At 44.0% G+C, this 11,997-nt stretch overlaps 3 protein-coding genes across 9 annotated transcripts in view; 1 reads left to right on the top strand and 2 right to left on the bottom strand.

Annotated features, from left to right (window-relative positions):
* Positions 1 to 4,119, top strand: part of LOC142902588 (zinc finger protein 692-like) — a 4,325-nt gene extending 206 nt beyond the window's left edge. Inside the window, exons 1-6 of one of the 2 annotated variants that reach the window (XM_076047796.1) lie at positions 1 to 195; positions 2,287 to 2,355; positions 2,438 to 2,474; positions 2,893 to 2,971; positions 3,057 to 3,120; positions 3,191 to 4,119. The exon at positions 1 to 195 is cut by the window's left edge and continues 206 nt beyond it. In XM_076047796.1, coding sequence (XP_075903911.1) covers positions 8 to 195; positions 2,287 to 2,355; positions 2,438 to 2,474; positions 2,893 to 2,971; positions 3,057 to 3,120; positions 3,191 to 3,356 — 603 coding nt within the window. In that variant the 5' untranslated portion in view covers positions 1 to 7 and the 3' untranslated portion in view covers positions 3,357 to 4,119. Of the gene's footprint in view, positions 196 to 1,488; positions 1,745 to 2,286; positions 2,356 to 2,437; positions 2,475 to 2,892; positions 2,972 to 3,056; positions 3,121 to 3,190 lie in introns of those variants that run through there. The other variant, XM_076047797.1, reaches the window with a different exon arrangement.
* A 226-nt stretch (positions 4,120 to 4,345) lies between these two features.
* LOC142902586 (beta-2-glycoprotein 1-like) lies at positions 4,346 to 7,858 on the bottom strand. Of its 6 annotated transcripts, none has more exons than XM_076047790.1 (9): positions 7,685 to 7,847; positions 7,272 to 7,448; positions 6,513 to 6,609; positions 6,168 to 6,244; positions 5,895 to 6,083; positions 5,544 to 5,723; positions 5,166 to 5,363; positions 4,716 to 4,801; positions 4,346 to 4,635 (listed from the first exon to the last, which is right to left on the bottom strand). In XM_076047790.1, the coding sequence occupies exons 1-8, from the start codon at positions 7,743 to 7,745 to the stop codon at positions 4,737 to 4,739; spliced, it is 1,044 nt and encodes a 347-aa protein (XP_075903905.1). In that variant the 5' UTR covers positions 7,746 to 7,847; the 3' UTR covers positions 4,346 to 4,635; positions 4,716 to 4,736. The 6 variants fall into 6 exon arrangements, with proteins under 6 accessions (XP_075903905.1, XP_075903904.1, XP_075903903.1 ...); XM_076047789.1 differs by having other exon boundaries at positions 4,346 to 4,622; positions 7,685 to 7,845; XM_076047788.1 differs by having other exon boundaries at positions 4,346 to 4,614; positions 7,685 to 7,844.
* A 949-nt stretch (positions 7,859 to 8,807) lies between these two features.
* LOC142902587 (beta-2-glycoprotein 1-like) lies at positions 8,808 to 11,371 on the bottom strand. Its single transcript, XM_076047795.1, has 7 exons — positions 11,223 to 11,371; positions 10,541 to 10,637; positions 10,379 to 10,455; positions 9,965 to 10,150; positions 9,701 to 9,880; positions 9,198 to 9,395; positions 8,808 to 9,029 (listed from the first exon to the last, which is right to left on the bottom strand). Exons 1-7 carry the CDS (start codon positions 11,293 to 11,295, stop codon positions 8,920 to 8,922), a joined length of 921 nt encoding a protein of 306 aa, XP_075903910.1. The 5' UTR covers positions 11,296 to 11,371; the 3' UTR covers positions 8,808 to 8,919.
* Between the last annotated feature and the right edge of the window lie 626 nt (positions 11,372 to 11,997).

Raw genomic sequence — 11,997 nt, 5'->3', positions numbered from 1 at the left:
GAGCAACATGGCAGAGCCAACTCGGAAAGCCAGGAGGGTTTTGTCTGAGGAGTCAAAGAAAAGGAAGAGAGAACATGATCGAACACGAGCCCGGACTCGAATAAATATTGGACCACCTTACACTCAGTGGCGCGAGCTGAGAGAGGAAAAGGGGTTCAAAACTGACGGCGACCTAGCCATGATGCTTCTGCATTTGTAAGTACAATTTACGTATGTGTTATCGTGTCGCGCTTCCGCAGCAGATATGTTGTCGGTTGTAGTGCTGAGTTGGTCCCTACTGTTTGTAACCACAGTTTATAAACGCAACGCAGGCGGGAAAAAATGTCATGTTGAGTCGTCACTTCGCCGTTTCCACCGAATCAATGCGGCGTTGGGTCGTCTGAACAGTTGTTGTACAGCTGAACAGCTACACGAGTTTCTAACCTGTTGTAATATTATAGCCATTATACACCACACCATTTCCAAGCAATTTTCATCGACGAGAATGATGAGCCAAGCGCTATTTCCAACCAGCACGCCCATTGCAAAAAAAAGAAGAAGAAGAAGAAGAAGTTTGGAGACCCCTGGTCTAAGCAATACACTATCCGTGTTTGTGTAATTGTAGTTGTCTGTCACGTTCAAAAGAACAATATAACAATTTTTAAAACAAACAAACAAACATGTAACCCATGTTACTTTACCTTGTCGGTGGACATATTTCCAAGCGATTCTGCAGTATGCCGGCTGTGTCAACAAACCCACGTGAAGGACTGGTATTTTTCCAATTTACGACACCGGCAAAGAGTATTTGCGGTTCTCAACCAGCAGGGAGTAGTAATGAGTCCAAGTTACCTAGAGTTACTTTAAAATTAATTAATAAATAAATAAATAGTTGAGTGTTGTATCAGTGCAGATTCCTCTGTTATTCTAACACCAACCGCTCAGACACACAACAGTGGAGACTGTTGTTCCGGTGACTGCATCATACTGGGAATCTAATGTCCTACCGAGTGGATTGTGGCTGTTAAGCTGAGACACAACAACAACTTGCGACTCTGTTTTGTGGCTTCTGAAGACAAGAGTTTGAAGAACGATCTTCAAACCCCCTCCACCCATTGAAACAACCCCACTGCAGCTAGATTGAAGGGGCTTTAAAATGTAAATCAAATACCTACCAAAAAGGAGTGACCTAAATTTCTCAGTAGATCGTTCTCACACTGTGCATTAGCCCGGAATGTTTCATTAGCAGTTGCCAGAGGACCACGAGGTTCAGATCTAGGACATGACGTTCGGTGAATGTCGAGTCAAGTGAAGTTTATTTTATATTTGCATGCACAACATAATTATATCATTATAGAAATATGTTGTTGTGTGAATTTGGTGCCTAAATCTGATCCGTCATGTGAAATGAAATTCAGCATAATAATAATAATAATAATAATAATAATAATAATAATAATAATAATAATAATGATGATGATGTAGTGTGTGTGTGTGTGTGTCCGCTTCACCGGACCGCGTCACCGTCACCGGGCTGGACGCACTCCCCTTCCCGGAACCGAAGAGCCGAAGCCGTCATGACAGAGCCGCCGAAGAAGCCGAAGAAGAGGCTGTCGGAGGCCGCGAAGAGGAGAAGGATTGAAAGCAGCCGCGCGCGTGACAAGACGAGGATCAACGTGGGGTCCGCGTTCAGACAGTGGCGTGAGCTCCGGCACCAGACCGACTGTAAGACGGACGCCGACCTGGCGCTGCTGGTGCTGGGCTAGTGAGTAGTCCTCACGGCCAGGCTACCCTAGCTAACTGCTAACGTCCTGGTGCTGCCTAGGGAGTAGTTCCCACGGCGGGCTTGGCTCGCTAGAGTTAGCTAGGTGACCGTTCGATGGAAGGAATAGTAGTGGCCAATCAGAAGCAGGCAGGGGTGGAATTTTTCCATGCTGCATATTTACTACTTTAGTGGGCGGGTGTCGGCCCTCAGGTTCAGACTGACAATGACACACACACACACACACACACACACACACACACACACACACACACACACACACACACAAACAGACGTTTCCTCTGTGCTTGTGTCTTGTCTCGTCCCATTATGGTGCATGTGAAGGTCCTCATTTTATTATGATGTGTGATGGTGCACAATCACAACCCAGTCAACTAAAGCAACTAAACTCAACTGGTCTGAATCAAGAAACTGAGATGAGTGAGATTTCAGTGACAGTCTTTGTTGAGGCTCTTCTCAGAAGACTCACATCTCTACGTGCTGTCTCCTCTTGTGTTGACGCAGAGTCTCTCTGTGTGTTTAAGTTACTCAAGTTCGGCTCTGGGAAACAAGCAATCAGCGGAACCACGCCCCCAAGATGATCTCCACCAAGCGTGAGTTGTGACGCCACCTTTTTCCCGTTCTGCTCCCACACAAGAAGCGAAGGTATTGTTGACTGACTGTTTGTTTTTTCAGAGTGCTGGTCAGTGGAGGTCTGTCTGACAGTGCAACGGTAAAGGACTCACAACACAAACACGTTTGCTGCCAAACTTCAGAACAAATTAAACAAATATTTGAAAAATTTGTTTATCCTTAAAAGTAGTTGCTGTCCGCTTTTATTGTTAGCATTTTTAACTTAGTAACATAGCTTACTTTTGGTGAGTTTTAGAGGCATCAAGAATTGTTATTATTATTATTGTTATTACCAGCGTGTGGTGGGCCTGCCTCAGAAGAGGGTGTATTGTAAGTAAAAGGCCTTAACATCCAATGACGCTGGGGATTACAACTGAAGATATGTCCCGGCTTCCTTCTGGCAAGGGTCACCTGCGGTCAATTCTGTGCACAAGACCCTTTTATTATGAGTAGGGATACATCCCATCAAAAAGAAGAAGAAAGAAAACTCAAAGTGACAGTTGAAGTTCTCTTCACAGGTCAGGAGGTCAAACATCCCAGGAGGAGGAGGAGGAGGAGGAGGAGGAGATGCCACTGTGTGGAGGTCAGGAAACACAGGTGAGTAAAGGACACAAAGGTCAAGGTCATTGTTTATTAAGACCAATGCAGACAAAACAACAACACGTGGGCCTGGCTGTTTCAGGTGAAGAAGAATTTACCTCCTCCCTCAGTGTGGGAGACGGATGTTTCATGGTAGATCTGGCCAAGTAGGTTCACTCACACATGTGACTTGACACTTCTCCCACCTGGAAATCAACCCGTGACCTTGTCCTGCAGCCCCTCAGAGCTGCTGGTGGATGAAGAGTGCCTCCTGCAGCTCTTCCAGTCGTGCCGCCGCTGCAACTCACAATGTGACGTCGGCAAAACGGTGCAAGGACTCAAAGTGGCAGTGAGTCAAGAATGCCGCTCCTGTGGCAGTTCTCACCAATGGAGCAACCTGTGAGGAGCAGACGCCAATGCACCGGTAGGATGGCGAAGGTCGTCCACACTTCCATCTCTGGCCCTTCGCGAGGTTCCAGAGGAGTTGGAGATAATTTCCTGCTGCTGCTGCTGCTGCTGCACATCATGGACCAGAGTGTTTCAGAGATACTTTGTAAAAGAACTCTTCGCTTCTTGGTTTCTGTTTTTAGATTATTTTTTTTTTATGTTTCTTTATATTTTGTTTTCTTACATTCAAGAGATTCACAGAACACTATGAGGAAGAATTACTGGTGTGTGTGTGTGCGGGCGCGCATGTACATTTTTGTTTTTCTAACTGTATAGGTTCCACAACAAATAAAAACCCTCTTTAAAACAGTTCAGCATGTTGGTTGTTGATCACTTGTACCAAACGTTCTCACAAAACCGTTTTTTTATTCTTTATTTGAAATTTAAATATACGAACAAAGTGCAGACAATTGGAACACACAGACATCAACGTTGCATGTTCTCATAACACAAACTGCGTCTTCTCTTTGCTTTGACGTGGTGCTAAATGCTCAAGTAGTGCACGAATACACACCCGCTGCTCCGCTGAAACAATCGCAATTACAATGCAAATAGTTGTTAATTAACATCTCCGAAAAGGCATCCGTAATCTGATGAATGAATTAATCAGTAAAAATTGTATGTGAAACTGATTTATCGTGCAAATGTAACTCAGACTATAATTCTTTGATAAATGGATAATTTCCGTTTGGGATTAATAAAGTTCCACTTGTCTTATGTTTGCTTCTCACACTCCCCTGCTGTTTCATCTTAGTCAAAGCGCATTATTTAAATTTAAGTTACATATGTCCTACAGTGTCAGATGAATTTGATATTTAATAAATTGAACGATAAATTAATAATTTATTATATTTAAACTTAAAAAGAAAAAAGAAGAGGAAAGCATCGTTATGGAAATAGAACATGTGACCTTTCTGATTAAAAAACAAAACAAAAACGAGAATATCTGGCATTAGGATTTATTGTCTTTCAACAACAAAACATTTTTGCAGGTTTTTCGATGTTGCCCATTGATTTATAACAAGTATTGACACAATGGTAGAGTTACACAAGCCTTGAACTTCTCCTAAGGTGTACTAGGGCACCACATCACTGATAAATGACTAACCCCCGAACCCCCTTTATGTTCAGCCGTGCAGTGGCCTGTAGGTAGAGCTCGTGGAAAGTGTTTCCTCCGTCTGTTCCATCCATCCATCTTCCTCTCACCAAAATGCCTGAAACACTGAATTTGTTGACTTTTGGCAATGAGATGAAGTTAAGCATTGTTTGTATTTTCTAAAAAGAGGAGAAAATAATTTTTTTTCACCGTACTTACAAACATGTGAGAAGGCCTGTTTCAGCACTGTGCTTTTTCCGAGGGCAGTGACCTTCGGTTGAGGACGTACCTAGTACGGCTAGGCTCTGCAGGAAGACAGACAGTTATAGAATCCACTGAATACAAATATCGTTTCCCATCCTGGTCTAGTGGAACCTATGAAACATTTCCCAAACCCTTAGATCTAACTCACAAAGGACCCATGAAGAGGTTTTGGAAAGGGCAGCAGGTAAAAACACTCATGACATGATGAAAAAGCTAATTAAAGGTGTCTTATTTGGCTGCCTTGCGGGGTAAACAAACAGTGTCTCACCCTACCCTGTCCCCCACCGTGGACCTGAGTTTTTCTTTTCCACTAAGTATACTGTTCTTTGAAACACATTCCCTTGAAATAGATTAAAATTGCAGCAACCAGACATGCAGTATTCACATCATTTAAATGTCCTTTACCTTCAAAGCACTCGGGAATATCAAGTCTTCCATTACTGCACTGGGTCCGCATCAAATAACTGCAGTTCCTGGCCTTGTTCATGCAGTAAAAAGAGACCATTTCGTTGTGTGAAATTCTGTTGGGCTTCAAGTCTTCGATCCAGAGTTTCTTCTCCTTGTGCAGGATCCTCCCTCTTTCTATGGTTATGTTACAAGGAGCTGCAAACCATGAAGACATGGTGAAAAAGACCATCAGACTAGAGACTGAAGGAACAAAAGAGGATGACTGGGGAGTGACAAAGAATTCACTTTGAATTTGGGGTTCTAACCAATTGGGGTTCCAATTGGCGCTGCAAACAACAATACGTGGATGAATACTGTCACAAAATGTAGACCTACCATTGCAGGACGGTTTCTCAGACCACTGTCCATCCTGTTGACAGATGCTTCGAAGGTTTCCGTCCAGCACAAAGTCATCGTGGCAGCCGTACACCACGGCCTCCATGTAGCCGTACTGGCTCTGGTCGGCACCTGACACAAAGCCTCTTTCTATGCCCTCTGGTGGAGGGCAGGTCACCACTGCAAGCACAGCATTTGGATCCATGAGGGACAATGTGAGCAGGGTTGGCTGAAATCCCGTCAAGATTCAGACTCTAAGAATTTTCAAACATCAACTCTAACATGAAATCTAACTTCAGACCACCAACAGCAGCATCGACAGACGCTTCTGTTTTTCTCGGCCCTTCGTACATTTGCATTCGGGAGTCTCGCTCCAGGTGCCACTGGCGGTGCACGCTGCTCTGGCCCCTCCCATCAGCACATACGGAGGAAGGCAGGTGTAGGTCCCCTCGGTGCCGTAGTGAGTCTTGTTCCCTCGGACACTCTTGTCGTATACTATCATCCCATGCACGGGGATTGGTGCCAGTCCACACTGCACAGCTGTACGGAGCCAAAGGAAAAGTTGAAGGGCAACACAAAAGCATGTCAGACCACTAGGTGGTGATAGAACACCGCGCCACGTACCGCTGCAGATCGGCGCCAGTGAACTCCACATTCCATTGGCGAGACATTCAGATGTGTTTGATCCGGTCATAGTGTATCTGTGTAGAAGTGTATGGGCATCAGTCACTGAGTTCATGGTGCAAAACTACTATCCAGAACAGATGTGTGTAAAATAGCAAAGGTTGGGGAGAAAGTTTAGAGCAGATGGAGGAAAATCCCAGGCAAGGAGAACATGAAGGTCAGTTGAGAAAGAACAACAGTGGGAATTGGAGGTATGTAGACAGAGATGGAGGCAGACAATTGGCTGATTGGCCCAAAGGAGAAGATGAGATGGGAGAACGCTACTTCAGCTGAGTGTTTCCTCACCCTTCATGGCAGGTGTAGTTGATGGTGCTCTGGAACACTGTGTCCTCGTAGTGCAGCTCGCCATTGGATACGAGTTGAGGAGACGGACACCGCCTTGCTGCAGGAATAAATTTATTTGAAAAAAGACATGTAAAAGTGCAACTTTGCAGTTAGGGGGAAAATCCGTAAAGCAGGTTTAGTGAAAACACTACCCCAGAAAAAGGGGAAACTCTGGGTTTTCTGTTCTAGCTCACTTCATGAAGAGGGCTAACTTTGCCTTTTTTGTCATCTAACAATATGTCAGAATTCACTGTATGAGTGTATGAAAATATTTTGTTCTGTCGGGCTGAGGGACGTCCACTTGTTGATAGTTTCCATGGTGACTCAAATTGTCATCATTCCATTAATGTGGGCTTTATATCACATTAACCCTGAACTTTATAGGAACATACTGACGGTTGATAGAACTAGTTCAAATCAGCTGTTCTGGAACAGCATCCTCAGAGTTTAGTAGCTCAGGGTCAATAACTCAGAGTAAAGGACTAGACTCGGAGTTTGTTGATCCTCCTGTCTGAAAACCCCTCAGGAGTTTCTTTTCAAACCCAATAAGTAACAACAAGATGCCCTCAACTAGAGCCATTCAATACAATTTTATATCAGTTGCCGGGAGTCAGTTGTTATGTCAGTTGTTCGGGGGTAACCACCTCCACAGGAAGACAGTGCAAGACGATATGTCATGTGTCCTGGTTGTGAAGAATTAGCAGATAAACAGGTGCATACCGATGCATTGGATGCTGGTTTTGCTCCACTGTCCGCTGTCAGAGCAGACAATCTTGCGAGGACCCAGGATGGGAACAAAGCCCTGTATGCAGTTCAGGGTCACCGTGGAACCAGGGTTGTAGAACCTCTGAAGACCCTTCACATTAATGTTAGCGTGCAGCTGTGGCCTGACGCACACTGAAAAAAAGAAAAGAAAAACAACTGCTGGCTCTTGGCAACTACTGCATTTGTTGTTGTTCTATTTACAACTGTTTTCAACCGGTTACTCAAAAATCATGTAAAGAACTTCACAGCCAAACGTACTAAAACAGATTTTTTTTTTTGTTAAATTGGAGCATGCTTAGCTTTAGCTTTATCTCAGTGCTAAAAGCACACATGCAAAAAAGAGAAGAGTAAAATGTACACGAAAATACCATTGTGTAGACTGGCCAACACAAATAGGTTGAGCAGAATCACGGCCGACAAGTTCTTCATCTTTCGTTGGCGCACCACGGAGACGTTCCTCTGGTCTCTGGTCCAGCACTGAATCTCCTCTGGTGTTTGTGTTCCTCTAAAAGTAAACAGCTGGTGAAGTAACGTCTGTCCCAGTCTTGTGACACTCTGGAAATCAAACCCTCCTGCTGTGGACTTCCTGTTGCTTCATCCAACATTATGAAACAATATGACTCTCTCTCAACTCTCTCCAGTTTTATTCATTTATTTCGAGTCTACCTCTGTGTTTTTTTTTTTTATTGAAACTATCTTTGGACTAATTTATTTTGTGAGAAGATGCCGTCTGTGAGTACATCTTTATTTATACAAATTTTTGGGTTCCACTTGTTGCAAGGGCACTTTATTTTATAATTGGCTTTCATTGGGAAAGTTCCACATGGAGTTCTTTGAGAACTGAAGGAAGTCAGCAGCTGTGTTTTTTAACTGTAGATCTTTGCATTTTAAGTCTCAGTCTCAGACATGGATTTTTGCTAGTGGCCAACTGGACCAATAATCTGAAACATACTCTTAATAAAAACAAAACAAAACCAAACTGAAAATAAAGCTGTGCACTAACAAAATAAAGCTGTCCACTAACAGTGGTTAGCTCTGTCTCCACACAGCAAGGGGTTTGTGGGTTCAATCCCCTCATTATTTGCATGTTTCTCTCTTTGTGTTCCAGCACAGAAATCTGGCTTCCTCCCAAATCCCAGAGAGCCTGGAACCCTCAGAGAGCCTCTTACACAACTCTCCAACAGCTAAAACAACTGAGTGGGGTAGAACATCACATATGTGATTTCACGCCATTACATTTTGTTTTTACAGTCAAGTGAAGTGACATTTAACCTCGAAAATTGATATAAATCTCTGTGTTTGACTCTTGGTAAGAACATTTTGCAGGTCACTTTCTCATTGAACAAATGACGACTTTAAATAAAAGCTGCTAGCAGAGGTGGGTGGAGCCTTGCAATGTCAGGCCCTGATTTGGCACTCTTGCCCATTTAAAGTTTGTAAAAGATCCATTATGCAGATTTTTAAAGTCATAAAAAAAATAGGACTTTGGTCTTGAAGGAGTTTAGGCCTTTTATTTTGAATAACAACTCGAAATTACATATTTTCAATTATGCAATCATTCTAATTTTTCACAGTCTTTCTTTCCAGTCGTTCCATGAAAAGGTTACGCAGATCTCGTGGAGCTCGTGTGGCCAGAGGGAGGCGAGGAAGCACACATTTGAATTTCTGATGGAAGGGTTTTGGACCGTAGTTTGTATTCAACCTTGCCTGGTTCTGAAAGCAGGTAAAAAAAAAAAAATAGATTACCATCAAAAATTACTGGAGATAACAGAAAAGTTGTTGAGAAGTTGTTGTTTTAGTGAGAAATTACCGTCGAGCTGGACAAAAAAATGAGCACAAATTTAGCTTTTTACTGGGAGTCAGTGTTTCTGGCCGACTTACCCTCAAAGCACTCTGGGATGGGAAGCGTCCCATCATTGCAGGTGGTAACCACCGGGTAGCCACACCTGTCGGCCTTGTTCATGCAGTAGAGGGCGACATGCTCTCCATGGAGAACCCTGTTAGGCTTTAGGTCTGCGATCCACATCTTCCTGGAGTTGTAGAAGATGCGGCCTCTCTTGATGCCGACGGTGCAAGGAGCTGTACGAGGAAATGCAATTCCAGCATTCTACCGTGTTCATGATGCGTTTCAGGATACTGTAATCACGCCTTAAGACCCACTGGTTTTCTCTGGCTTTTGGCTGAATTTAGTCGCCTGCAGAACATTTTTATCTGTTCTTTTAACGTTACTGTTTTTGCTTGTCTCATCTGTTGTTTGTTGTTAATTTCATTCTGTGAAGCACTTTGGTCAGCAATTGGCTTTGAAATGTGCTCTGTAAATAAAACTTACATTGACATTGACATTGACATGAAGCCACGAATGCTGCGATGTTCTCACGACTCACCTCTGCAAACTGGCTTGGAGGACCAGTTCCCTGTGTTCTGGCACTGTATCTCAGCCTCTCCGTCCAGGACGTAGTAGTCGTTGCAACCGTACCTCACCATCTCCTTGTAGCTGTGTTGCCTCATCACGGCAAAGGTGATGAAGCCGTTGGGTATCGCCGTGGGGATGGAGCAGCTCACCTCTGAAGGAGCACCAAACACATAAAGGTACAGAGCCCTGAGGAGATGACGTCGAAGAACACCTTACAGCGAGTATGGTTGGATACCTTGGCATACTGGCGGCTCGGTCGCCCTGCCGTCGGCCATGCACAACCCCCTCTCATAGGTCGGTGCCTTGGGCGGGTTGCACTCGTAGGTCCAACCTCTGCCGTACATGATGGTGCTTCCGGAAACTGGCTTGTCGTGGACGATCCTTCCGTTTTGAGGAGGCCTTGGCAGTGCACAGTTCACCGCTGTGGGAAGAGGCGGAAGGCAGTGAAGTCAAACTAACCCTAAGCTAAACTGACAAAACTCAATGTCTACGTCCTTCAGTATAGCTCCGGTATGCTTACATGTACAATCCAAGCAACAAATAAAACTCCTGAATCACTGAATATTATCGATCTATCTTGCTTGTACTCATTTCAGCCAGCATGTTTTTTTGGTCATGAATGTGAGGAGTCTGCGGGTGCCCAGGTTACCTTTGCACAGAGGTGGGGCGTGGCTCCAGGTGCCACTGGCTAAGCAATGGCTCTCATTGGCTCCGATCATGACATACCTGTCGGACAACACAGCAGCACATCTTCTCTAGCATCACGCTAGATCTAAACAGGGTATCCAGAATGTTTCTGGTGACATTTTACCCTTCGTCACATGTGAAGTTGAGGACACTCTTGATTGGAGCCTCAGTCCTCCCCATGGCTAATGGCCGCAGGGGTACGGGGATTGGACATGACGTGGCTGAAAGAGAGGATGGAACAATTATTGGAGACCTTTGGCTGCAGAACACAATGGAAACAACACATCAGTTGAAAAAGAGATTCCTAGTCATTTAAAGCCTGTTTTTGGTATAACATTTGGCAGTTAGCAGTAGCATCAGGCTACTTTCTGGTGCTGCAAGCTTTAATAACTCAAACGCAATGTGTTTCCATTAAGTGATTTTTAATAAATGAGACCATACACAGTGAGCCAAGGCTGAATCTTTGCTGCAGCCACATCAAACGTGTTTTCCAGCCCACATTTTGTGCATTGTCTCTCTTTCCAAAAAAGACAATGTAAATCATGTAAAGCCCAGTTTGAGAATTAGATGAAGCTGTTTTTGCTATCTCAATTAATTTTCCTGTGCAGTATTTATTCAGAATACCCTCTAAAGGGCAACTCATCAACCTCTTCATCAACCAGAAAACTGCTGAGGTGGCAGAAATCAAATGGTGAGATGATTAGATTGGCTGCAAAAGGAGACACAATCTAATAGATGAGTCTGCGAGAGGAACAAGATAGTTTGTTGTGCAATCATCAAACAAGACAGTTGGAAAGAAACTTTACCTGTGTTGCATGTTACAGTTGTGTATAGCGCAACGTGGCTCAGGAGCAGCAGAGCCAAACTCTGGGGCGTCATCCTGGTCTCCTGTGTGTTCTCCTGCAACACAGATGGGCTGGCGGACCACAATAAAAAGCCTGCTGTGTGAACCAATCAGAAGTCAGCATCTGCTCCTATTGATTGGGACCAAAGGTCTGGAACGGTGCTTGTTTACCCAGAACCTGATCGGTAACCTGGATTTGGCAAGGAGAGTAAAAAAATGAAAAAGGGACAGATTTTCTTGCGCATACCAACAGTATGCGTGAGTAAACTCCATTTACTCATGTACTTTCTGGGGCTGCACTGCAGTACCTGGATTGTAGAGAAACTCAAAACTCCGCAAGGGAGGTACAACAGGCATGTTTTTTTTTATTTTGTTTTTTTTATTAAACTGATTCATAAATTGTCCTGGTTGTACATTATTCTTAGCTTGACTTTGAACATCGTCACACAAAATAGAGAAGACAAATATGATTTTTTTTCTCACACAATCTGGAGGCGACACTGTAGTGTACAACGTCCTGCCGGTCAGCGAACCCACCGGAGTTACTGCTATGTGTTCTCTTACTTTGTAAATGGAGGTGGGCACTGTGGTTAAGCTTTCAAAAAACGAAGCTTATCCTTCTGAAGCAACAAATTGAACATGACGACTAGCACTTTAACAGCTGTTTACTGATCAAAGTTGATGAATTACACAACCCTGGGGAACTTTGTCAGCAGTTCCAAGTGGACGTAATGTGA

The sequence above is a fragment of the Nelusetta ayraudi genome, unplaced genomic scaffold, assembly GCF_046127955.1.
Source record: "Nelusetta ayraudi isolate G7.1 ecotype Tasmania unplaced genomic scaffold, CSIRO-AGI_Nayr_v1 ptg000095l, whole genome shotgun sequence".
Lineage (NCBI taxonomy): Eukaryota > Metazoa > Chordata > Actinopteri > Tetraodontiformes > Monacanthidae > Nelusetta > Nelusetta ayraudi.
Note: the sequence above shows the minus strand (reverse complement) of the source record. Positions and strands in the feature narration are given on the sequence as shown.

What these genes read in the sequence shown, in the direction of transcription:
- LOC142902586 (XM_076047790.1), bottom strand. Translation starts at nt 7,745, where the DNA reads ATGAAGAACTTGTCGGCCGTGATTCTGCTCAACCTATTTGTGTTGGCC. An exon ending in ACTGGCGCCGATCTGCAGCG is followed by an intron (nt 6,084 to 6,167) that starts GTACGTGGCGCG and finishes GGCTCCGTACAG; the next exon opens with CTGTGCAGTGTGGACTGGCA. An exon ending in CGAGACTCCCGAATGCAAAT is followed by an intron (nt 5,724 to 5,894) that starts GTACGAAGGGCC and finishes CTGTGCTTGCAG; the next exon opens with TGGTGACCTGCCCTCCACCA.
- LOC142902587 (XM_076047795.1), bottom strand. Translation starts at nt 11,295, where the DNA reads ATGACGCCCCAGAGTTTGGCTCTGCTGCTCCTGAGCCACGTTGCGCTA. An exon ending in AACTTCACATGTGACGAAGG is followed by an intron (nt 10,456 to 10,540) that starts GTAAAATGTCAC and finishes GTTGTCCGACAG; the next exon opens with GTATGTCATGATCGGAGCCA. An exon ending in CTCCAAGCCAGTTTGCAGAG is followed by an intron (nt 9,396 to 9,700) that starts GTGAGTCGTGAG and finishes TTCCTCGTACAG; the next exon opens with CTCCTTGCACCGTCGGCATC.